The 26,386-nt window shown below is 40.1% G+C and overlaps 1 protein-coding gene across 1 annotated transcript in view; it reads left to right on the plus strand.

The window, feature by feature from the left end:
- The window catches only part of runx3 (RUNX family transcription factor 3), a 56,404-nt gene that overhangs the window by 2,769 nt on the left and 27,249 nt on the right, over positions 1 to 26,386 (plus strand). Inside the window, exons 3-5 of the mRNA XM_032546999.1 lie at positions 20,044 to 20,285; positions 20,919 to 21,075; positions 22,710 to 22,814. Coding sequence (XP_032402890.1) covers positions 20,044 to 20,285; positions 20,919 to 21,075; positions 22,710 to 22,814 — 504 coding nt within the window. The remainder of the gene's footprint in view (positions 1 to 20,043; positions 20,286 to 20,918; positions 21,076 to 22,709; positions 22,815 to 26,386) is intronic.

The following is a 26,386-nucleotide window of genomic DNA, read 5'->3' on the forward strand; positions in this document are numbered from 1 at the left end:
CCTGCAGGCTGTTTTTATTCTTGGTACGCGCTCTGGAGCCAGCTTCCTTTTGTGGCAGACTAAAAAAAGGTCTTGAGTTTATTAGAGTAGAAGGATTTTTATGTGTTTGGCTTATTGTGCTGAATGAATGGAAGTGAGAATTTCAGTGAGAGAAATCCTCAGCACAGTAGCAGCGAGGTTATTTTCGAAGATTTTGCTCCACAAATGCAGAGAAGGCAGCATTTCATCCTCACCAGAAAGAATCTCTCTCACCAGAGATAAAAGACTCAAATGCTGTTTTCAGCGACTTACTTAAGTAAAAAAAAAAAAAAAAAGCCCCTGTACAGTAGCTCCATCAAAAGAGATGCCTTAAAATTTGCTGGATCACATACCTTGCTTCTGCTGAATTTATTACCAAGTCATATGGAGAAGATTTTGTTCTTTTCTGTTGAATTAACATGCCTGATTAGAGTCCATTCAAAGCCCCGCTGAGTGAGAGGCCCGAGTATGAAAAGACTGGCGTAGCAGGCTGAAAGCTGTAACCAGATATAAAGAGTTTCAATATTTTAAAGCGAAAGCAAATAATAGAAAGCTCATGACGACCACAGAGCAGCGAAACCCTGTCTCCAATTTAGTAGAATATAATATATATTTATAAAACTCTGAAGCCATATGGGATAGAAAGAAGGTTCTGGACTTGATTAGGGCTGTAAACGTATTTCTGGGTACTTATTTACTTTCCAGTCCGTCTCGCTGCTTCCACCTCCTGTCAACACAACTTTATAGGAAACACTTTTAGGGGTTTGCAAGTGTGATGGCTTCGAGGTAGAGGGGTGCACTGATTATGTGGTCGACTGATCCCAAAGCCTGGCCCGATCCGCCCGATTTTGGCTCAAAGCGTCGAGCTCCATCCTGCGCCGGTCAAGGTTAGAGTGTTGTTGTAAATATAATTTTCTGGTGGTCGGCGAGCGACCACACTGCCCAAATTCTTCTGCTGCCGATCTGATAGAATGAATTGGCTTCATAATGTTTCTTTTGATTAAAAGACTTGCTCTGAAAGGTTGAGCTGCTTATTTCAACAAGCGCACACCTTAGTGGAGATGTGGGGGGGATAATCTTGCTGCAATGTACAGTGGAGCTGCAGAAATCCAGAGAAGAACCAGTGTGAAGCTAACGTCGGGACTTATTAAGCACTGACCTGCTGTGGTCACATTGGACTGGACATCCACATTAATCAACAAAAATAACTTATTTTTCTGCAGAAAAGTATAGAATGATGAAAATAATGATCTAGATCTGCTTCTTTAAGTTTCAGGAAATTTTGTTTTGGAGGAAAATACAAATGCAAAAGTATTCACACTCCTTGAACTATCTCCACAAACATTCACAAATTTTATTCACATTTTAAGTCAAAGAGGCATAAAAAATCTTCAAATGTTCAAATATAACCATAAAATCTTGCACTCTGCCCACATTGTTTCCAATGGGAACAGTGGTGAAAGTATTATGCTGCGGGGAGCTTTTCTTCAGCAAGACAGAAAGCTAGTCAGAGTTAATGTGAGGACTGAGGTCTATGGGTGCATTCACACCAGTCCTCTTTAGTCTGCTTTGATCAAACTGTAGTAAGTTTGCATAGAAAGTTGGTTTGTGGAGGTGTGAATGTGCAATAAGACTCTGACAGACCACTCCAAAAGCAGGAAGTGAACAATAGCGCAGGGCATTCTGGGTAAATACAACCAAAACCAATGTGCGATGCAAGCCTAACACTAGAGGGGAAAGTAGCTTGTGGTCTTTCACCAATGACAAAAGTGAAATCCTACAACCTCTAAACTCTGACGCCACTCCATTTTTATATACATTTTGAAGAAGGAAGTTGCGTTCATGTCTTCTACAAATGTTTTTGTGTTGTTTCCTTCAGTAGATCTTGGCACAGCGCCCTACAGGCGGTTGAGATGGTGGAGGAACATGTTTTTCAAAGTGTTTGGTTAGTTCGTGTGAAAGCAAAACAGCTGAAAATCTAACAAATGTTGTAATATTGGTCCTTAATCAAACCAAGTTTATTGGACTATCAGTTGCGAAAACAACCTAAGTGTAAGGAAATCCTAGCATAAAACCTGAGACTGATGTCTTCCTGAAAAAAAACAAAACTTTATGAAGTATGAATAATTTTACAAGACACTGTATATTTAAATGAGATTTTTTTTAAAATAATTGCAAAACATATTTGTGCTTGTGCTTCACACATTACCCGATTGGGTTTTATACCAAAAACTAGCTTAAATACATTTGGTTTCCATCAAAGATGACTAATTTCAAGTAAAGCCACTATCTTGATTTCCTAATTTTCTTTTCCATTTTGTTTCAAACCTACGCCCTAAACCACAGGACGGTCTCAGGGCCTATAAAGCGGTAAAGCCAGGGCCATAGCAAAAACACACGCATCATTGTGAGCTAATTTATGCATCGACCTAAAATTATGTCGCAACCAAATTCAATACGCTGGCAATTTCCAGCCGAGATGAAAATAAGTCAAACAATTTAAAGGTTCATCACAGGTTTGCTTTGTTTTTTCGGGGGGTGACTCAGAAGAAGAAAGAAAAGTTTTGTTTAGACTCCTCCCTGCATTGTTAACATGAATTCTGCTGCTGCAAGAAGGTGGAAAATCAAAACATGACCAAGAGCGACCTCGACTGCTTTGCACTTTAGTTTTTAACATTACAGCTGCATCCTAACCCACAAATTACTTTAATGGGCAGGCATGGGTCTGGTCCTTAGCACAAAAATTGACTTCAACTTATGGAGATCCCACATGCTCTGAAACATAGCAGACAGCAACATCATTTATGTCTTTGACTGTAGACAAGGGTAATGGGAATTTATCATGTGTGAAAATTTAGCTAAGATCTAAAGGCACCATCAAAGAATTAAAAAATCATGTTTTTCACATCCTTTCGCAGTGAATCTTCACTTCATTATGACTAACTTTAATCATGCTCAAAACATCCTTATAGTCGATCTTTCTTCCCATAAGCAATAAAGAAAGAACCTAATTACGGAGGAGGAAAAATGCAGATAATGATAGGATGCAAGGCTTTGCAGGATACAAGATGTTCTCTGATTCTGCATTTTCCCAGAATTTTTTTTCTCAACTTGTTTACATACATTGTTGATGCTCCAATAAAACATGTTTTTGTTTTGTTTTTTTGGGTAGGGGTGGCGTTCTCCTGTCTCTTCAAACATAATTTTCACTGCAGAGAATTAATTTTTTTTATGATTTGTTTTTTCTTGTTGTTTTGTGGAGCTAGCGTTTCAAAAATGGGATTTCAGTTCTCTGTTCAACTACTCATCAGGGGGAACAAATAACCGTCAGAGCTCCTAACTGCGTCACTAATGGGCCACCTAATTGTTCCTTCCTTTTGGGTAAATTTGATCATTCTCATTTATGTTACGACTGAAAGAAAATCGCAGAGTTAGTCTGAAGTGGTGGAAAGTGTTGAAGTTACAGCTGAAAGACAGCCTTGTATTGCTTTTAGCTTGCTGACTTTGCTGATCCAAACAGGTGGAAAGTCAGCCCTGTTTGATGCATGTGATCAAAATTTTCCAGCATACGCAGAAACTGAAGAGCGAAAATGACGGTTAACCTTAATATATAAGGCTACGTGTCAAAGTATGTTTTGTGGCCAGATGCAGCATCTTAAATGCACCATTACAGGAAGTCCCATACAACCCTCTGAATAATAAACAGTTTTAATTTAGCTGTTTTAATTCAAATCTACTTCCTGTTTAAATGCTAATTCTATGTCTCTCATTTATTTTGTGTCGTACAACAGCAGCTTTCTGTGGAGTTTGCAGACTGATCGCAGGTTGTTGTTTTTTTTGCCCTGAAGTAAACTTCAGAGGACTCGTATTTTCTGCGCAGTGCCTCACTTCTGTATCGGCTCAGTAGGAAACACCATGCCAGGGATTCCCCCTAAGCAGAAGTGGCCCTGCGCTCCTTCTGTATCGTCTGTCTACAGCGAGGTCACTCCGTCTGCTTTTCTCACGGACGCAGCAGTCACAAGCACAGATGTACAGTTGTGTTAAAAAAAAAACAAAAAAAACAGCCGACTGACATCACTTACCAGATCACACGCCTGTTTTGATAGAAATTAGATGTCTAGATATTATTCATACCCTGACAGATTTAAAAAACTAAAGTTATTTTTCATTCAACTGCATTAAGTTGAATAAGCCCACATTTATACATTAAAATGTATTTTTGTTGGTCTGATGTCATGTTCTAACCTTAAATGTTATAAATTTATTAGTAGTTAACAAAAAATTCTCATAATTCATAGGAGTCTGGCTGGACTGTTCCATTAGTATTTTTTTCTAGTCAGAAGAAACATTTTGGTTAACTTAGAAGATGTTATAAACTTATAAATTGGTGCCTCCATTACTCCAACTTGGATTAACTGAAACATAATAGATGATTTAAGTTTAAATTTGCAAATATATGAATACTTGGGATTAAGTGTGGGGCTATTTCTCATAATCTGTTGTACCAATTTACGACAAACCGGGGATCCTGGATCAGTTTAAATACAACAAAAATACTTTAGGAGGTCATGTTGTCTTATGCTGAAGAGGAAATCCTGTTGTCATGTTTTGAGTACTTCAATGACATGACAACCCCAACTGCCCCAGCACTCCAGTAGCACCTTGGTTAACTTTATGGACTGGCCAGCTCAATCCAAGGACCTTAATCCAATAATCAAACATGGTTGTACAAACCCCAAACAGATGTTACACACAAAAAAATATGTGTTATATGTTACACGGCATTTTTTTTATCATATTATGAAAGAATATTTGAGTTTATATATATAAAAAAAAAATCAAACAGTTTTGGTTTTTTGAGGTGCCTCTTTTATAGAGTGCTAACAAACTTAACCAATTTTTCTTGGGAATAGGACGTGAAGTGTTCCTTGGAAATTTGTGTGCATGGAAATAAAAGCTATTATAAAAATGTTGAGTTTTACTCACCTCTTAATGCATACCACTATTATTTTGAATGCAAGAGGTTTTACGGCATATGAACATGATTTAATTGCCACATATGGGGCACATGCACACAGACAGGAGTGGGAGTCTTGCTATTGCTGAGTCAGAGAGGAGAAGTGCATGTCATCATGACGAGTATGACGTTTCTTTCAGCTCTAAGTGCCATCTGAGTTCATCCTAATAGCTGGTCCAGGTTAACATATGGCCTCCCAATGGCTTACTCCAGTAGAATTACTCACTGGGTGACTGAACAGCAGCGTCTCTAATAATCAGCTGAAATCTGTGCACTGAAATGAGCATTTCAAAGCTTTTGCTGTCTTCTAAAATCTTGCTGGACTCCCTCTCTTCAGAACTGAAGCACATAAATGCTTTTATTAGCCAAGGAACATCCAGTTCTCTTATTTTCTGGAATTTGATAAAAAAACATTAGAAAGACAACTAGTTCTGCTAACACAGCCAACCTGGCAGAAAGTTTGTGTCACATTGACTCGAATGCAGCTTTTCCCCTTTAATCATAGTGATGACGTAAGAGGCAGACAGTGGGCCACTCATTCATGCCGTACATGAGGTTTGATTAACCTAATCACCAGGCAGCCATATCCAGAGCTACTGATTGGGTTTACAAACGCCGCTTGTCATCGTTGTGTCATTAGCTCGTCGTTAGCTGTGGCTGCCTTGACGTGGAGCGGCGACGTGCCGGGCCTAAACACAGCAATCAGGGGATTAGAGTCTGAGCCTCACTGGACGCCTCGGGCTCTGAGTCAAAAGAGGAAAATCCTGCATTGATATTTGTTCTCCATGTGGCTGCTTTGCTCCTCGTACAGAGGCAACGCCACTGCTCATTAGCTGTAAAGATGATGAGAGGAAGCATTCAGTGACTCTGGACCCGCAGGTGGTTTTCAGGATTAAAACAAATCCAAGGGGACGCAAAGGCTTCCAACTGGTTTAGCTTAATCTTAAAGTGGGAATCAAGCCCAGCTGTGACTCTCTTCTGCCACAGCTACACCGATGTCTTTTAATTCTTTTAATGAGTTTTATAATCATCAAATGATCAAACGGTACTTGAATAAGGTATGGCAATATTATGTGTCTGAGGGATTTCCAGAGCTCCTTGACTTGCAGCCACTTGAGCCACCACACCCCTGCTTCCTCGCGATGAGAAGCCCAGAGGGCCCGTCGAATACTTTCCAAGAGTTGTCTCACGTCTGCAGAGGAAAGTGGCATGGACAGTTGTCAGGAAACCGGCACCAGGTTCCTGCTCCAATCTGGTTGAAGTCTGCAGTGAGTCAGAAGGAGCTCTGAAAGAGCGACCTTCTGAATGAGGTTTTTGAAGTCTGTTTGCTCAGGAATGACTGTGACAGAACCTGACAGAACCGACCCCACTGAAAGAACGCCTGAGCAGCAATGGAACAAGTTGAAAGAACATAAAAATAGTAGAAAAGTCAAAAACCAATACATGCTGTGTGCTTGTGTGTTTTTAGACTGCTATGCTTGAATTCATGGGAGCAGAGGTATCATACAGGAACAAAAAAAAGAAAAGAAAAGAAAGCAGTGTTGATGAAAGCAGTTTGCCCAGCTCCCTTCATACTCACTGGTTATTTTGACACTAATCTATACAAAATATTCAGCTTCAAAAATGCGAATACATCGCAAAAATACAAATATTGACTTTAAAGATAAATTATTGAAAACCACTGTATGCATTTAGATAAATGTTAACAAATTTAGTAAATTAAAATGAATCTCAGATTAAATATTTATCTCATGAATTTCTTTGAGAAAAGAAAAAAATGGTGCATCTCAGTCTGAACATCTTTCGAAAGTCAGTCTGTTTCAAGAATCTGTTTCAGTACAAAAAGTAAAACTCTTTCATTATATAGATTTGTTACACACTGCAGTTATATATTTTAAGCTTTTATTCCATTATTATTGATGAAAACCTAAAATCCCATTTCTTGAAAAGTTCTATTAACTTACCATCAGATAAATACTGCTGGCATGGCCGACGCAATCACGAGAAAGACGTCTGAACTGATAGCTTTCCAGCAGAAAGTCACTGACACGTCTGCAATTAGGGTAAGCCACAAAAAGTCTTATTCAAAAGACGGTGCTGTATGCGTACGTCAATAGAAAGTTTAGGGGAAGGAAAAAGTGTGGTTGAAAAAAGTGCCTGGAGGTGATCAAACACCCATTGAAAAATTTTACAAAGTACTTCAAAAGCCACCAAGCATAGAGGTGCTTAGGACATACCCAAAAACGGTGGCATTCCTTGTGTTAATGCTGAATTATTGTTATTTATAACAATAATTTATGAATTATTGTTATATAATTTATAAATTATATAACAATTTATAAATTGTTATATACATTTTATAACAATTTATAAAATTGTTATAAAACAATTGTTATAAAACAATTTTATAAACATCTTACCTAGATTAAGGAGAAAAAGCAGTACATAGATGTAACAGTAGTGTACTACAAGGGGGAGCAAGCAGATATGGATGCTATAAGCAGAACAGATTGATTATAATGACTTGTATTCCTAATAAAATGTACAGATAAGACAAAACCAGATGATAAAACAAGTTCTAGTAGTCTACTGTTTGTTGGTGAAAAACTTTTAAAGCCATTTGAACATACAATGCAGTCGTCGCTCTTCACATCATGCGTTGCAGACCTGACCATGTTCCTTCACAGTTCAAAGTAACAGCGACTAGTCTGAAAAAGTAAAAACATGTGGCTTTTGTTGCAGAGAGGAATGAACAACAGCATTCCACGAGCAGCCACATCAAAGTTCTCCCCTGCAGTGGCGCTAAATAAGGGCAGACCATCCTGTTCACCCCTACTGACATCGTCCCTGATAATTAACAAACATTTTAAAACTGACACTTTTTCCTCATCGGTTTCAATCAAATGTGTAGGGCTTCGATCAAGGGGGGACAGCCACACAACATGCACAAAGAGCCATTGTCTGCTGGTGAAAATGTGGTTTACAGGCTTGGCTATAAGGGCCCGGTGGTTGCTGGAAGCCATGCACACTTCCTAATATTCAGCTCACATGCGATTTCATTTTGAGAGAGGTCTGTGCTGTGGGGCTTTGCCTTTGTGTGAGAGGGAAGCCTCACAACTTATTTTCCGAGTTGACAGACTGCTATACCCCCCTCCTCCTCCTGCTGCTGCTCCCCTGCTCTCCTCACCCCCTCTTCCCTCTCTCCGGTGGCGCTACTATATTTGTGTGGGATCTCAAGCGAGGGAAGAGTAGACACAGGCTGTGTTGCCATTCAAACGTGTTCGAGCTGTCAGACTGAATGGCTTCCAGCTCCGCGATCTGTCTCCTCTCCACGTCAGAGGGAGCTGTTTGATCTGACACAGAGACTCCATTGCAGACACAGGGAAGTTCAACTGCAGGGAGTTGGATGGTTTCAGCAGCCCAGAGAGGAAAAGGTTTGCACACACAGTCTGGTTGCAATCTTGGTGTCTGTGCTGTGTATCTATAAATGTCTCCGAGCATTACTTGTCCTTTTAGTAGGTGTGTGTGGTTACAAACTGGGCTGACATATTTTTGGGGCACTGCTGTGCAAAAGGCCGATGACGCACTAGGTAATGATTTCACTGCTTCGATGCAACGACAGAGAGGTTAGTTGCTGAGGTGGTGAGATGTGAAGCACGCCGTCTTCTTTATCACACACAACATAGCTCACGCTCAGACTCTCAGCGCGTCGGTCACCTCATAGCGCAGCGCCACAGTCCAACAGAACTGAGCAGTTGCTGGTGTGAGAGTGATGAAATAGCAGACGATGGTTTGATAAATATGCATCAATGGTTGAGCCACAGACCGTCACTACATCCCCTACAATTAATGTGGCCGAGACTTCAAATAAGCAAGAGGAACTCTGAAATTAGACTCGATTTTCCAGGACAACTTCATTATGAGAGGTTTTGGGAACATCACCTGCTTGCAGTTTGCGCTAGCAGTTAAGGAGCAGAAGAGGAGTGAATTGATGTGGCTTCTGTGAAAGATTTAAAATACTGATCTGTGTGTGGCAGCTGGGCTCTGGCACCAGTGCGTGGCAGTTAAACTGTCACTAACAGGAACTGTAAATCTTTGGCAGAAGGTGAATGCATTCAGACAGTCCCACAGGTGCTGCATATACAATCTGAGCAAAAGTATTCATACCCATTGAACTTTTTCACATTTGTTCCCCCTTACAAACAGCAAGCCTCAATCTGTTTCATGCAGATTTCAGAGGATGGACCAACACAAACTAGTGCATAATGTAAAGCAGAATGACAATAATAAATGGCTTTCAAAAATGTATATAAACATAATCTGGAAAGTGTGGCATGCATATGTTTAGCTCGATGGAGTCAGCAATATGTAGAATGACCTTGGGCTGTAATGACAGTTGGACGTTATGTATATACAAGCTTTCCACATCTAAAAACTGAAATCGATGCCCATTCTTTTACAAAATAGCTCAATCTCATCCAGACTGAATGGTCAAAGTCTGAATATCAGTTTTCAGTTACTGACAGATTAAGAACTTTGACTGAACCATTAACACACCCTTATTTTTTCCAGGTTTTGTATTTAGTTCCAAGTCATGTTCTCATGAACCCTGACAAGTTTTCCTGCTCCTGGGAAGACAAAAACATCCATATTGATGCAGCCAACACTATGTGTCATAGGAAAATGTGCAGAGATTGTTTTCCTCCACAGAAATTGTTTTGCATGTAGGCCAAAAAGTTTAATATTTACCTCATCTGACCAGAACACCTTCATCCAGCATTTACTGTGTCCCCTGAAGGGCTTGTGGCAAACAGCAAATTATACTTTCTTTTTTTTTTCTTTAAATCGCTACATCCTTGATACTTGTTCATAAAGCCCAGATTGGTGGTTGACAACAGATTTTTAAACCTGAGTTGAGAATCTTTGCAGATCCCCCAGAGGCGCTTCTCTGGTTAATGGTTTCCTTGCCCCTTCTGTCATCGTAGGTTGTCAGCCATGTTGTGATGGATTTGAAATGGTGCCATAGTTGTGATGATATATTGAACAGAGCTATGTGAGGGATTCAACGTTTTGGTGTAATGTTGCTTTATATCCTGGAAACTGCAAATGTCCACGCAGGAAGCTATCTGCAGAAAAGTGTGGCTCTCTCTTTGTGACAGTTTCGTTTACATATGCTTTAGCGGCGTGACGCATACTGAAGCGGGAGGTGTGTTCCCAGGTTGTCTGTGCCGTGTGTGAAAGATGTGTGTGAATCTGAGCGTCCTGCAACCATGTAACTGCAGGTCGATGCTTCTGTTTCAGATGAAGCATGAGAGAGCCTTTAAGCTTCTCCAAACCTTAGGTCCTGACTTGTCTGTAGTGCTTAATGGTCTTCATGATGCAGTTTGTTCGCTAATGTTATCAACAAATCTCTGAGGATTACACAGAGCAGTTAAATTTCTAGTGAGATTATTTTTTTTATCTTCAACTTCATAATTATTCATTACTTAGTGTTTCTCTGTTATATAGAAATCTCAATAAACAACTTTGAAGTTTGTGGTTGTAATGCAGCAAAATATTATGAGGCTTCAGGGGTGCTCATGCTTTTTCCTTCCACTGTAAGTGTTTGTGTTTCCCAATCCTTCAGTTTTTGTCTGTCCCTGAGCCATCTTTAGGTGCACTCAGCAAACTTTTAGCAGGACTCTTTTGGCAAAGTCACGATGGCTTATGTGTTTGTCTGTAGGGGGTGGTGGTGCTGTCACTTTGGCAAGGCAACTGCACATATTGCAGCGATTACCACAGCGGAAAAATGTTTTTCTGCAACATACAATTACTACAGATTACAGATTGCCGTCCTTGCATCAGAAGCCCTCGCCAGAAAAGGAGAAACACTGCATTTGTGTGTGGATGTGTGTCGATACACACAAACAGACAGAGACCCAGAGACAAAGAAAGATGAGAAATGATTATAGCTCACACCAAAAACCACAACTGAAAAAAATGGGGGAGTTGACGTATTTATGGGTCTCATTTAGATTTAAAACTTATACTGACTTTCAGGGGTAAATAAAGGAAGAAGAAATGCAATCTGTCCTTCAGTACCATGAAGAAAAGCAGCGTAGGGTACATTCATGAATCCTTTGTCCATCATCATCAGCATTATGAATACTGTACTCTGATGTCCTCATGGCGTACACAATACTAAATGCCACACGTTACATTAATTTGGTTCCAGGTTACAAATCATGATGAGCATCAGAAACTTTCCTTCAGGTCACACTAAACAATATAGCCAAAAAGTGGTGCCCCGCAGCAAGGCAGGGCCCTATTTACAAACCCACCAGATCAAAACTCAACCCAAAGTGCTCCTATAATAGGCACTGGGGCCTTTTGGTGAGCTTACCATCCAGTTCTACTTTTAGTGGGTTTCCAAAAGAATAAACAGGCCTGCAAACCACATCACAGGCAGCTCACTGTCATCGTTGGGTGAGTGTACCCGACGGATGATGTGAGGGCGGGGCGAGAGTGACACTGAGGTCTACGGGGAGTTACCCCCACCACCCAACCCCCGGCTGCTCAGGGTGTGGAGTGTCTTATTGAACTGCGGCTGAAAGGACAGGGAGAGGGTCTGACCCCACTCAAATCCCAATTACACTGAACCGATCAGGCTGCCTCATAATCTTTGCCACGAATGAACAGCTCCTGAAACTTTGGTGTTGAAAAGAGATTGGTCACACAGTTACGTTTTGATACCCAAACTGGATTTGAATTCAGGAAACAGTGGAGGAAAAAAATCTATTGAAGGAGTGAAAGTATTAAAAAAAATAAAACTCCTTCAAAGTACCATGTAAAGTAGAAATAATCTGTAAAGGGATTCAAATTCACTTTTGAATTATATATTCAATAACACTAGGTGCAAGTTGCTCTAAGGTAAAATATATGTTAAATATGAAAACACACTATATCAAAGATCTGTCTGCACAAAATATATAAATATAAAATAAAATATTTAAGTAGAAGCTACAAATCAAGTGTTGAAAAATCTCAATTAAATGATTTAGTTTAACAATAAACTTTACTTCCTTGTTACATATTTAAACAATATGCTTTAATGTACTGTAATATCTAAATGAATGCTGACTTTGAATGCTGGTTATTAAAAATCCCAGCCTATTTAGGCCCATTAGATAATGTGAAGCACATAAAAAAATTTAAAATGCAGACTATTCCTATGAAATGAAAAAAAAGCATCTCGGTTTCAAAGTTTTGTGTTTGAATGGAACGTGCATGAACATCCAACTGCTGGTGGATAAATCAAAATATCATAAAAAAGTGAACTTCTTTCAGCAATTTAGATCAAAATGTGAACCCATGTGATATTCCAAACACAGACATGTATCTGAGGCATTTGTTTCTGCCCAAAATGTTGTTTTTCAGAAAATGTAAATATTACAAAACAGCATGTTCCTTGTGCACCTTTTTGTGCAGCACTTTTTCCTTCAACTCAACTTTCCATTATTTAACATGCTTGGAAACAGAGAATTATTTCAGTAAAATTCTCCTGTGACTTACCCTCCTTATAGAGGCTGTCAACGACTGTCTGCTGAGCTAATGTTAAGTTAGCAGTCTTCCCAGCATCATCTGAACCATTACATACATAGAATTTCTGAAACTAAAATCATCATGTAATGCAAACGGTGCTTCTCCAAACAGCACTTTACTGGATGGCTTGAAGTTTGCTTTCAGAATTCATTATTTTTTACTAGAAGTGTCATGTTAAAAGCTGCGACTTTTAACATGTTGCAGCTCTTTACATGAGGATTATTTCATCCTCATGTAATAATTTCAGCACATTTTGATTGTCAAGACGTAATGTGTATTTGCTCACTGTAACTAAAGGTCGATTCTACTGGTTTACAAATTGCTTCAAGCTTGTTTAAATTTTCCCCAGCAAACATCTGGTGCTGAATACAGTTGTGACAATGTATTCCAATGTCTGGTAGTACAATAAAACATCAGTATAACATTTGATAAATTTTTGTTTCACAAAGTTTTGTTCTGCTTTCTAACAGCCCCTTTTTACTACAAATGTATTCCATGTTTTTGTTAATTGTCTAAAGAAAATTAATCGAACATTTGCATAAATAACAGGTACCTTTAAGGGCAGATATGAATATCTACCAGAAGAGTTTTTTTAACCTTTAGAGATGCAAAACCTGACCTTTATTAACAATGTTGCAATGTTGCAGAGGATACAGTCATAATGGCAGCTTGGTAAAAGTTCCCAAGATGTTCAACGACTGTCTGCTGAGCTAATGTTAAGTCAGCAATCTTCCCAGTATCATCTGAACCATTATGTACATATAATTTCTGAAACTAAAATCATTACCCACTGTTTAAAACAAAAGTAGTACAATAACGTTGCCTAAAATATTGAACTGTCTTATCTTTATGTTTCTCTACTCATTTGACAATTGATACCATCTACAGTTTTGAATTAACCTTTTTTTTTTGTGCAGGAACTTTTAAGATAAAGTTGTGGTCAAAACAGAAAATGTGGGGTCTTGAATTCACCTCCAGTAATAAAATTAGCCTAAAGAATGACTGGAAACAGCGTCTTTATGTAAAATTTGTGGCCTACATGAAAAAATGTTTGATAAATCAGAGTGTAGTTACTGTTTCCTTGTTTGTTTTGCAAGTTAGTCTAATATTTTACAAAATAAGTCATATTCAGCACTTTAAATAATTGTTTTCATCTTTTAATAAGTCTATATATTTGATTTCCTTTACATATTTGTACTAATTTACTTATATGGTTTTAATTCTTATTTAAGTGAAGCCATAAGATCATTTTAAAGTGCAGCTGTCACTTTGATATGGCATCACAGATCCTCTCGATTTAAAAATTATAACTTGAAAAATACTTTGTCTAATGTATGAAATTAAATGTTTAACATAAAACAATCTTTTTTTTCTTCACAGTATGAAAATAAATAGAATTGCTAATTAAATGTGGTACTTGAGTAAATATATTTAGATTGCTCTGGAGGATTAAGGATGTGTCAGACAGCTACATGCATCACATGTCTGAAAATCTCTTTAAGAAGCCCGTTTACATTCAGCAGACGGAAATAAAAACCTTTTTGTAGTTTTCCCTTAGCAGCCATTATGACGCTCAGTTGTTTCAGACAAATTTAATAAGCCCTCTGATCTGCACCTTTTTTCTAAAATGCAAGCAGAATATTAAAGATGTATGAGATGAATGTGCTCATTGTCTCCTCCGGTGACCGCTGCATCTCAGCTCATCACGCTTACATAGTAATTAGGTGCTGGGTTTGGAAATGTCACTGCTCTGTTCATTTTCGCCTGGATAAAATACGCTCTCGGTGCCTTCAAGGATCTGAAATTAGGGGCCTGACACTCTTATTTATGAGTTATTGGATGTACAAAGCGAAGCTCCATGAGAAAAACTGCAGACGTTTGAGTACACAGATGCATTCCTGCCATCATTAAAACTAACACAGACGACCTCGGTGGACAAAAAAGAAACATACAAATTTGTATGATCGAAATTGCTCAATGTGTTTCCTATTTTCTTGTCTGAACATCAAAATGGGCAAAAATGACCGCCAATTGTGATGTGCTGACACGTTGTGTAATCAAAATTTGAGGAAGAATCAGCCATCAGAGCAGCGAAAGACCCAAAACCCAAACAGTCTGTACCCACTCAGTGTTGTTTAAAAGTTTCTCCATATACTTGTGTATATAAACACTCTGACGCTAGAATATGATTTGGCTTTGAGGAGACTGGCACAAATGACTTTTGGTGACTTACATCATGCTTGGGGAGTCTAATCACAGACACTCTTGTCATATCAAGCAGAAAAAAAGTCCACTTCACAGCAAACTGCGTTTCAACAAAAAAGAGAAAAAATAGGAGGGAAGGGTAAACAAGCCCGACGTTCCACAGCCACCACAGAATTCATCATTCATGGAGAAAAAAAATACCTCAAGCCCCAAAAGAAGAGCTAATTTAATCCGAGAGGAATAAAACTCCATTTCATAGGAGTCGTTCATTCAGAACACTCATATTTCCAGTGAAGAGAAACCCCCAGCTGAAACTCGAGCAGACACTTTTCGGAAGGAATGCATTCGGTGGGTTGAGGGCCAAAGCTCGCCCTGTAATTTGTGAATGTACAGAAATGTGTGAGCGCCACAGCTTCTCTAAAGATAGAAATCTTTGTCTTATGTCATCGCCGAACCTCAAACTATTTCTAATTGCCCCCCTCTCCCTACCTCTAGCCCCCTTTTTTTCCAAATGAATAACTACCCCTCCAAAAGGCTTATGTGTGCCACGTCTGAACTGAAAATAGCCTGGGAGTTTACACAAGCTAATAGATCAAATTCAGTAAAAAACAAGAAACTTTGAAAGCAGCTTCATGTATCTCAGACTGTCCCTGACTTCAAAGTGACTTTTAAGTGGCGCTGAAAGCTGTGTGGGTGGCATTTAGAGGCAGGTATATATTGCAGACCCCAAAGGCTTTCACTGGTTTCTCTGCTAAGGGTTATCACAGTCATATTAGACTTTACATTCTGACTCATTACACAAGAAAACTTGAAGTATGTGGGGTTTTCTTCAGCTTTAAAGCAGAATAATGATGGAAAGCGTCAATGCAAGAAGTCCAAAATTAGATCTTTGGTTCAAATTATTAAAAAGAAGACATTTTAAGATGATCTTTCCAATAGTTCATCAATTTTCTGATGCAGCAAGCTCTGGTTTATTTTATTTTTTTTTCAAATGGAGAGAACGTCTTCATCACAGGTTTTCACATTGTAACCACTTGTTAACAATGATGTGATGCTCTTGTCATTTGCAACTGCAGGCTCTGTTTTCCTCTTTATTCTTTTAATGGCAAGTAACCTATATGCCCCGGCCTATTTTTGAGGTGGGTCCGGGGGTTTCACATGTCCTCCAGGAGTTCTTGTCTTGATTTCAGGCTCAGCCCATTCGGATCATTAAAAATCGTTCAGGGGCACGGCGGGCTCCGTCCTCAATGCCTGTGCGGCTGAAACCGTAGAAACTGCGTGCTGAAATGCGGCGGTCTAAATGTGACAGGCGCCCGGAGCGCACATTACGGCTGAGTGGGGTGAAGCTGGAGCATGCGGTCACGTATTAATAATGAACTACGGCAGGAGGACGGCTAAAATATCAGCAGCATTGTCACTGTCCCAGTTGAGTTGTACTTGAAATAGATGCTGCATGATAGGTGATCTGAATGGACATGATGTTTTTTTTTTCTTTTTTAAGATTAAGGGTTGCAGATTTGATCCCTGAATGCAGGGAACGCTTCAGAAAGTTTTGCAAGAGGTGGCAAGTCAGCAATCTTTGTGTGGCACCACACTGAATATATCAGAGCAGCCATTCTCTCCTCAAAACTCCCCTTGTGGGTACCACTGATATGAACTTACAAAGTGAGCTTGAACTGAGGGAAATTTCTGATTTTTAATCTTTTATAACTTTCTCTTTTTTCTCCTTAATCTGAATCAGAATCATTTCAAGTATTTTGCCATGTTTCTAAAAATCATATTTTCATAATCATTTAGCAGTAGGGCCATCAAGGAAGGGTCAGCAGCACAAGGGCCACCATTCATTGGCTTGAAATAATTTAAGATAATGACCTTTTGTACCTGTATAGTTTCATGCACAATGTTTTTAGGTGAAGTATTATTTTATAGCAGTCAACAGGCTCAAATGAGGATCAAAAGAGAAAAGAGCAAAGCTTTAATTTAATAATATGACCACAACATGGTAAAACTAGGTAATTAAAAACATTTGATATTGTTTCTAAAGCAGTTTTATACCAGCAAATAATTTTGTTTGCATATTAAATGTTCTACCGACAGAAGGATCAGATGTGTCAGAAATTAGAGGGACAGTACTTTGGACAATAATTGTATCACACGCTCACATACATTGACACATTTTCAGCAATACAAAATCTGTAGTAAGACTACTAGGTTGTTTAAAAGAAAATAAAAAAAATGTAACAAAGCTAGGTTTTCTTATTCAAAATTCTTTTGATTTTTTCTTTTAGAAGTGAGACCTAAATTTTTTATTTCTGTCACATAAAACTGAAATTCTTTTCTGACTTTGGTTTTGGTGTCTTACCTCTAAGGGGCCACCATCTGGTCACTCATTAAAAAAACATTCTGGAGGTCACTCCTGTCAGTCAGACAGCTTTAGGTCATTTTTCCACATAAGCAAATTAGTAGGTTTTAAGAATTATTTTTTTTGTTAGTTTTTTGTTGTTGTTTTTTTTAATTGCATTACTATATTGCAGCAATAACCAACATAGGAAAAAAAACGGTGTTCAATACACAGCTCAATACTAATTTAATTTAATCAACTAAAATATCCTCTATATTGTACTTCATTTTCTTTCTGTTTTGACAGAAAACCCTCCCTTTAATCAATCAGTTAAACTTGAATGATTGATTTCTATATAGTAAAACTTAATCTTAAAATTACCAAATTTTTTTTTATTTTAATTCATTTCCCCCACATCCAATCACACTGTACCTCTGATGAGACTAACGGGTGATTAAATAAATTTTAAAGCCACTTTTTGGCGTCTCTTCTCGCCACTTAATTTATTCTCCTGCAAGTAAACAACTTAAAAGCCACCACGCACGCGCAAAACGCGCGTGAGCACGACGACAACTCGGCCTCATAATTATACACCATCTGATGCAAAGTATAGATGCGCTTAAAAACATGTTCGGGTGATTTATTTTTTAAAAATCTGGGATCAAGATAAGCAAGACGGATGTATCTAATCATTAATGGGGAAAAATAAATGAGAATTACAAATAACTAAATTAATAATTTCGCCGTCCAATATTTACCAAATTAATACTGACCATTTAAATCCACAATAACAGTTTCTAGAGCTTACACTCAAATAGTAAAGATGTACTGATTATTTTAGTAGAAATTGCCAACTTCGGCTCCGTTACGGACAAAAACTCATCATATCAGATATTAAATGGGTCCCATTCATTTTAACGCACAGTAGGTATTATTTTAAAAGCTGGAATGATATTTAAAACTTCCAGCAAAAACCAAACAGAAGCATATAAATCAAATATAACCTTATGAAGTGATGAAAAATGCTTCTTCAGCATGAAAAACACCTTAAAGTGTTGTATTTCACTTCCAGGGTTTAATCTAAGATATTTCAGATTTCCGACTCTCTCGCCGGCAGATAAAGGTTGCCCTCCTCTCTGTGCCTCAGTAAGTGTGAAATATGTGCCTCAGACTGGTCGAGCTGACAGCGATTGAAAAGGCAAACGCGCCAACTAGTGTCAGAAGGACGTATGGCCTCTGAGTTTTGCAGGGTGTGCCGTCATTTCATGCAACTTTTTGAGTTCCTAATAATTTAAGCCTCTGGCGTACACAGACACATGCAATTATAAATGGGTTGAGTGTTTGATGTGGAGGCAATTAACAGACTATTGCACGCTTGTTTTAATTTTCCATATTTAATTCAGACCAGGTAATTAACGCGATAAGAATCTGCCCGAAACCCTAATTTTGCTTTATGAAAGTTTTTATTTACTTGGAGAAGCAATGGAGCCGCCAGACATTGGCTGATGGCTTTTCAAGATGAATTAGTGAAATTAAAACCACAGTTCTGTGAGAGTTTTTCTAGATAAATGACAAACAGATCTAATAATAATAATAATAAAAAAAACAAGTCAGTGAGTTGGGATGAAATAAATCAACGTGGAGAGAACAAAGTTTAAGATATTTAATTAAATGTTTTAATGTTTTGTTTTCCTGCCGCAGCAGTTGCGTTGTAAGGACTCTATTTTTAATACATGAGATAAAAGGTTTCAATCTAAATCTGAGATCATTTTAACACCATTAAGTCCATCAAATTTTATGTGCATCACAAGTATCTTATTGCTTTACACTATCAGCTGTGCGTAAAAATTTGAACTCTAATAATTCATAACTTATAAGAAAACTATTTACCCATGTAGTTTGCAGCTCACGGAGAAGAGCAGATATGTATCAATAATTGAGCCGGTGTAGTATGTGACAACGGGGCAGATCCGGAGAAGAAGCGACGCACTTTGATTGGTGCGCCAAAGCCCAACCCAGCGCCCTCATTGGCTGAACCCAGTCACCAAAAGCTGAAATGAGTTGTGTAAAAGTGATATCGCGGCACTCTGCAGTCTGCTCAGCCACAAGTCTCCTTCTTTGCGCCCCATAAAGGATAACTTTTGACAGGAAATCCAGCTGGAGCGACGGGGAACCGTTCCTTTTTATTTCAGGATCTCGCAGATCCAATCGGGAAAATTACTTTTACGCACGAACAAAGGACTGCTGCAGTTTGATTGCTTTTATTCGCGTTCAGGACATTCAAGCCGATATATATTTTTTTCTCTCTCTTTTGCTCAGCGGTGATGGTAGTTTTATGGTGATATTTTTAAAGCATTTAGAAGTTGCGACAACCGCTGAGCTGGACTCTAACTTTTACATTTATCGTTGCTGGATTATCGTTTTGTTACAAAAAATATTTAGGGGGATTTTTTCTGAGTTTGGTGCTCTGTGGTGTTAATGTATTGTTTACACGCGGCTAAAAGTATTCAAGTGTGCGGTAGATCCGAGCGCAGATAGAAAAGTCCAACCCTGCGCAGAGCTTGGACTGCTTCAGCTTGTTAGATACATATTATTCATCTCGGATGTTCTTCATGATGACACATTGTGGGTTGCTGATCTAACGCCACAATCAGCAGAGTTTAGTTTTTATTATTATTATTATTATTTTTTATTCAATCAGTGGAACTTTTTTTTTCGCCCCCTTCGCGTTCGCCTTCATCCTCTGAGACCTGCGGCGTTTGGAGCAGAAAGAGAGACACAAACCCCCCCAATAACCTGAGTTTGCCTGTCCTCCAGAGACTTTGACACAACCCCAGTCAGGTGGCGCTGACCCAAGCTGTTGTGATGCATATTCCCGTAGAGCCGCCCACCACAAGACGGTTCACACCGCCCTCCACGTCCTTCCCCTGCAGTAAGATCGGAGACGGCAACGGGCCCATGGCCACCCCGGGGCCCATGAGGACGCGGCCAGACAACAGGAACGTGGTGGACGTCCTGGCGGACCACGCCGGAGAGCTAGTGCGGACCGACAGCCCCAACTTCCTCTGCTCCGTGCTGCCGTCGCACTGGCGGTGCAACAAGACGCTGCCCGTGGCTTTCAAGGCAAGATTGGTGGCTTCTAAATTAACTATTTCTCATTTTAATAATTATAGAAGTTATTTTCCTACTGTAATGACAGAGATGGTCTGATCTGTGCATAGGAATTTAATTGCTAGTGTTTATAAATGTACACTGAACTTTATCCGAGCTAAAACTTTAATTATTAAGACGCAATAAGAGATACGCTTGCGACATTCAGAGGCATTACAATTTGGAGCTAGAATTTGAGGTCGGAAATGTGAAACCAAGATGCAGTAAAGCTTCGTTTTTATCTATTTTTCATAATTTTATAAATAGTTTTCTAAAAATATATTATCCAAATGATGAGACATCTGGGAATAAATAGCCGGATAGAGATAGAATGGTCACCATGCAAATCAAGATGTTGACAAACATTTAACTGGATGTCAGCGGTAGATTCATACTGCTGTGTGTTGTTAGTAAATCTCTCTCCTGCATGCTACACATTTTATACCTTTTGCAATACTAACATTGTGGGGAAAAATGTAAAAGAAAATTGGAGTTAATTATAATACAACCGGATGTGGTTTTTACGCTAAGTCCTATGGAGATTTTCTTTTATTATTATTATTTTGGTGACCCGCAGTGACCACCTGCTTTTCCTCCCGTGCGCAGGTCGTTGCGCTCGGCGACGTTCCCGACGGGACACTGGTCACTGTCATGGCCGGGAACGATGAGAATTACTCGGCCGAGCTGCGGAACGCCTCCGCGGTGATGAAGAACCAAGTGGCCCGCTTCAACGACCTCCGCTTCGTGGGCAGGAGCGGACGAGGCGAGTCAAAACTATGAAACTCGCTTGACTTCTCTCTCTCGCTCTTTCACACACACACACACACACACCACCGCACACACACACACACACCCCAACACGCGCGCGCTCTCACAGATGCATTCAGGGCCTTCTTGCAAACAATTAGACGATGACAATGTTTCTACTCAGGAAACTAATAGATCACAATCTTATTTCCGTGTTTGTGTACACTCATTCCTTCAGCATATAAGAAATCTTTATCAGCATTTTAATTTAAAAAAATTAAATATTTGCGTTAGTTTTATGGGTCATTCTGGCCTAGATAATTTCACTCTGATGTCCATTCTTATTATCAAATATCATGGCCTGATGCGCGGATGCAACTTGTCTGCAATATTCCAAATCTGAGAGAGTACAAATAATCATCCATCCTTTCTTGGTGGAAAGATGAACACATATATTTTTACCAGCTGATTCCATTATTTAAGTCCGGTTTTATCATCCGTGTTGGGTTTAATTTTTGTGCAGAAAGTCACATATTAAGGCCCGAGTGCAGGATGTTGCGGTTAAAGCGCAGGCCTGCTGACTGTAATTTTTGTACCCTATCAAGCAAATCAAAACCTCTCAATGTTAAGGCATAAACAACCAATTGTCTCCACATAAAACATTATTCAAAAGTTTGAATGTCACTGAGTGAAAAAAAGCATTGCTTTAATTATCAATGCACTTTTTTTTTAATTTGCCCCACTCTTTAAATATTAAAAAACCCGATTCATGTCTAATGGATAGGCTGCAAACAAACCTAAATAATACAAATAAAACCAGTTATAGGGTACATATTTAATTTCTTTAAAAAAAAAAGTTTCTGCTGTCCTCTCACACTCTATTGTTTTTAAGATAAGGAGTCGCCCCTACCCTCTCACACACACACCGCAGGTGTCACACAGCCTTCCTCTTCTTGCACAGACTCTAGTGCAGGGGTGCATCCAGAAATATGTGAATGTGAGAAAGAGGGCCACTTTTGGATGGATGGCACAAATACCTCGGAAGTCATAATATAATATAATTATACTGTGGTATTCAAAACAGATTACTACACAAGACAGAAAACACTGCTGAGTAAATAAATACAAAGTCTTGCAAGTAACCCAAGTTCTCCTTCTCTCTTACATTTCTAAAAATATATAGAAATTATTTTACATGCATATAAGACTGACTGGTCAGAGTGGGAAGTAGCAGTTTCATGGAGGTGGTCCTCCCCCCGCCAACCAGGCCCTCCTTTTTTTCTGCTACTGCTTTTATTCAAATGCTGACTAGATTTAGCCAATAATATTCTATTGCTATAAGCTCTTTGGGATAAATCTGGAAGGCATTCTGACAGGAATCAAAATTATGATTATGGTTCTTTTTTTATTTCTGTAGGGAGAACTGATTTGAAGGTCTCAAAAAAAATATTCAATGACTTATTAATCCAATTTAAATCAAGTTTCTAAAATATAATCAGCTCAAACCAACCCCGCCTAAAAAATCATAAACACAGATTCAAATTCAATTGTTTATTTGATTTTCAAAATGAGGGATAGTCGAGTTTAGTGTCTAATTCTAACCGATGATGAGTGATCCATCATCATGAATGTAATGTGGTTTTGCTGCAGGAAAGAGCTTCACTCTGACCATCACAGTGTTCACCGGACCGCCTCAGGTGGCCACCTATCACCGTGCCATCAAAGTCACTGTGGACGGACCCCGGGAACCACGCAGTAAGTGCACGCAGACATCATCACACACACATCACAAATCTGGCATGCATTGCGGTGAGATGCGGCTGCTGCACAGCCACCCCATCAGAGCGTGTGTGGGTGTCAGTATCTGTTCACCGTAAGAGAAATGCATGACTCATGTGCAGTTAGAAAAAAAAAATACAACACACAGAACAAGGTTGATACGTGTCCATGCGTAGGTGTGTAACTACTCATAAGTGCAGAAATCCAGTTTTTCACCAGAGTTGGTTTTGGGGTTAAGATAAAATTAAGGTTTTGGTTAAAAGGTGTGGTTAGGAATGGAGTCTCTGGAGGATGAAGGTAGAGCAGCTTATTGTTCTCAGTAGAATAGCAGTGCAGGTGTGTGAGGGGGTGAGTGTGTGTGTGAGGATCACTGGAAAGGTCCAGTCAGAGGAAACTGCAGCACATTAAGGCGAAAACCGAAGACCACTAAGAGGAGCTGAGCGTGACTCCAAGCCACAGGTGGCTCCGCTCCTCCTCGCCTTTCTCTCAGTGCTGGTCAGTGGGGTCCTACCTGCCTGACCACATAAGTGGCTCGTTGATTTAACGCAGGGCAGGCCGAGGGCACTTCCCACGGCGTTCTGAAGCTGTTAGCGCCCTTGCTTACCCACATGCAGCTGCGTTTCACATGTGGGGTAAAAGCAGCCAATGCGAAGGGGATGGAGGAGCTTAATGTTAATCAGATGCATCCATCGCTTCAGGGGAGAACTGTATGTGCATAAATGTGTTGTACGGCTCAAAGTTAGACAAGACGGGCGTCTTTTTAAGATGGCATCTAAGAAGGGAGTGTGTTTAATGTGGCGCTAAAGGTTTCTCCGAACAAATGGATTGCTGTGGTTTGTGTGGAGGTGGATACTGGGACAGGGTGGATTTAACCCAGTCAAAACAGAGCACAGCAGTGTCACATGAGAGGGGATATGAGCGGCATCACCCTTCACCCCCCTTGCCATGCTGGATGCTATTTGCAGCGGTATAATACAGAACACTGACTGCATAATAGACACTATGTGTGTGCATGGTTTCAATTTCTGCTGTAGAAAGAAAGAAGTTCTCTAAAGACGCGTGTGTCTGTGCATAAATGTGTTCTGATGTATAGTCCCTGGTTTGAAATAACTGCGCGCATTAAAGTTGTCTCCCGTCTGTCTGTCGACACGTTTCGGCTCCGGCTCCGAGCTACTTTTACTCTGGCGCTCGGTGCTATAAAGTGACACTGTTTAATATAGGCCAGGAGGAATTTAAGGCTCCATTAAAATCCGCTTTTACACCGAGTTAAATTCACAGAAGGTGCAAAAATAAACTTCTGCTGAAGCTGATTTAAATGAATATCATTTTTATATTTACAACACAGAACCTCATGAGTTTAATCACCTGATAACGGAGGAAACATTAAAACCTCAGTGGAAACAACACATCTAATCATCCCTGCATCATCATCATCAAAGCAATTTAAACAGCTGACAAAACAAGCAAATATAGTATATTAATATTGTCCATTATGTTGGGCTGAATGAGCTTTCAGATCCGGGGCTGAGATGGCATTTCGGCCCACTTTACTGCATTTGAGACTTTGTAGCCTTGAAATAGACATTGCACGAGATGATATAAAGGAGCTCTCATATTTTAAACAAGGAACACATTCTCAGAGTCATGTTGCAGCAGAGTCGAAGAACAGGAACACTCACTGCCTTTCAGACGTTATTAGGACCATAAAAATAATCAGATTCCTCTTTAACCACAAGGAACCGTCTTACATCGCTACTATTGAACAAAGCAGACAGGCACCATAAAACTACCAGGATTTTTTTTATTATTAATTGCATCCTTTTGGGGACAGCTTTGTACTCCCAAACAGCTTTGATCTGCTTTTGGTTTATGATGCCACACAATGTGCCGTGCAGAAAGGTTGAGGCTTCTGCTCAGGCAGCAGTGCCGTCGTGCTCAGGGCTTGAAGGCTGTTTGTGCAGGCAGGGCCCCTCTGCATTTGCATGGTAACCAGCCGAGCCGCGGCAGCGGAGCGAGCACCGAGGGGGAGGTCGTTTTAATTAATGTTTGCTGATCCAGTCGGGAGAACCTGATGGACAAGACTGCAACGGTGGCTTGCCTGGGGCCATGAAACAAAGAATGACATGCCTTCTGAAAACACCTGAGCAGTAGGTTAGACACACATACCGTCTAGGCACAGTTGTGTATACTAAAGAAGCTCCACATGCCCAGACACACACAGATACAAACACACAGAGACAAGTTCTGCCCCTGAACAGAAAGTATGCTCCGCTAAGTATTTTTGTCGTCTTTGCTGCTGATTTCCTCATCATGCATCCGGCATTCGTCATTATAACAGCACCCCCAACCACACACCCCCGCACACGCCTGCGCGCCGCCACGCACTTGCACTTCTTTAGCTTTGTCACACACTATTATCATCCTTTGTCTATGCTTAAACTGGAAACAGTGCTCATAACTGCCAATGACAACAGCAAGGAATGACATGCAGCAAATGAACATGGGAGAAAAATGTATATATACACTGCTCAAAAAAATAAAGGGAACACTTAAACAATACAATATAACTCCAAGTAAATCAAACTTCTGTGAAATCAAACTGTCCACTTAGGAAGCAACACTGATTGACAATCAATTTCACCTGCTGTTGTGCAAATGGAATAGACAACAGGTGGAAATTATTGGCAATTAGCAAGACACACTCAATAAAGGAGTGGTTCTGCAGTTGGGACCACAGACCACTTCTCAGTACCTATGCTGTCTGGCTGATGTTTTGGTCAGTTTTGAATGTTGGTGGTGCTTTCACACTCGTGGTAGCATGAGACGGACTCCACAACCCACACAAGTGGCTCAGGTAGTGCAGCTCATCCAGGATGGCACATCAATGCGAGCTGTGGCAAGAAGGTTTGCTGTGTCTGTCAGCGTAGTGTCCAGAGGCTGGAGGCGCTACCAGGAGACAGGCCAGTACACCAGGAGACGTGGAGGAGGCCGTAGGAGGGCAACAACCCAGCAGCAGGACCGCTACCTCTGCCTTTGTGCAAGAAGGAACAGGAGGAGCACTGCCAGAGCCCTGCAAAATGACCTCCAGCAGGCCACAAATGTGCATGTGTCTGCACAAACGGTTAGAAACCGACTCCATGAGGATGGTATGAAGGCCCGACGTCCACAGATGGGGGTTGTGCTCACAGCCCAACACCGTGCAGGACGCTTGGCATTTGCCAGAGAACACCAGGATTGGCAAATTCGCCACTGGCGCCTTGTGCTCTTCACAGATGAAAGCAGGTTCACACTGAGCACATGTGACAGACGTGATAGAGTCTGGAGACGCCGTGGAGAGCGGTCTGCTGCCTGCAACATCCTTCAGCATGACCGGTTTGGCAGTGGGTCAGTAATGGTGTGGGGTGGCATTTCTTTGGAGGGCCGCACAGCCCTCCATGTGCTTACCAGAGGTAGCCTGACTGCCATTAGGTACCGAGATGAGATCCTCAGACCCCTTGTGAGACCATATGCTAGTGCGGTTGGCCCTGGGTTCCTCCTAATGCAGGACA

This window comes from Xiphophorus hellerii, chromosome 19 (assembly GCF_003331165.1).
Source record: "Xiphophorus hellerii strain 12219 chromosome 19, Xiphophorus_hellerii-4.1, whole genome shotgun sequence".
NCBI classification, from domain to species: domain Eukaryota; kingdom Metazoa; phylum Chordata; class Actinopteri; order Cyprinodontiformes; family Poeciliidae; genus Xiphophorus; species Xiphophorus hellerii.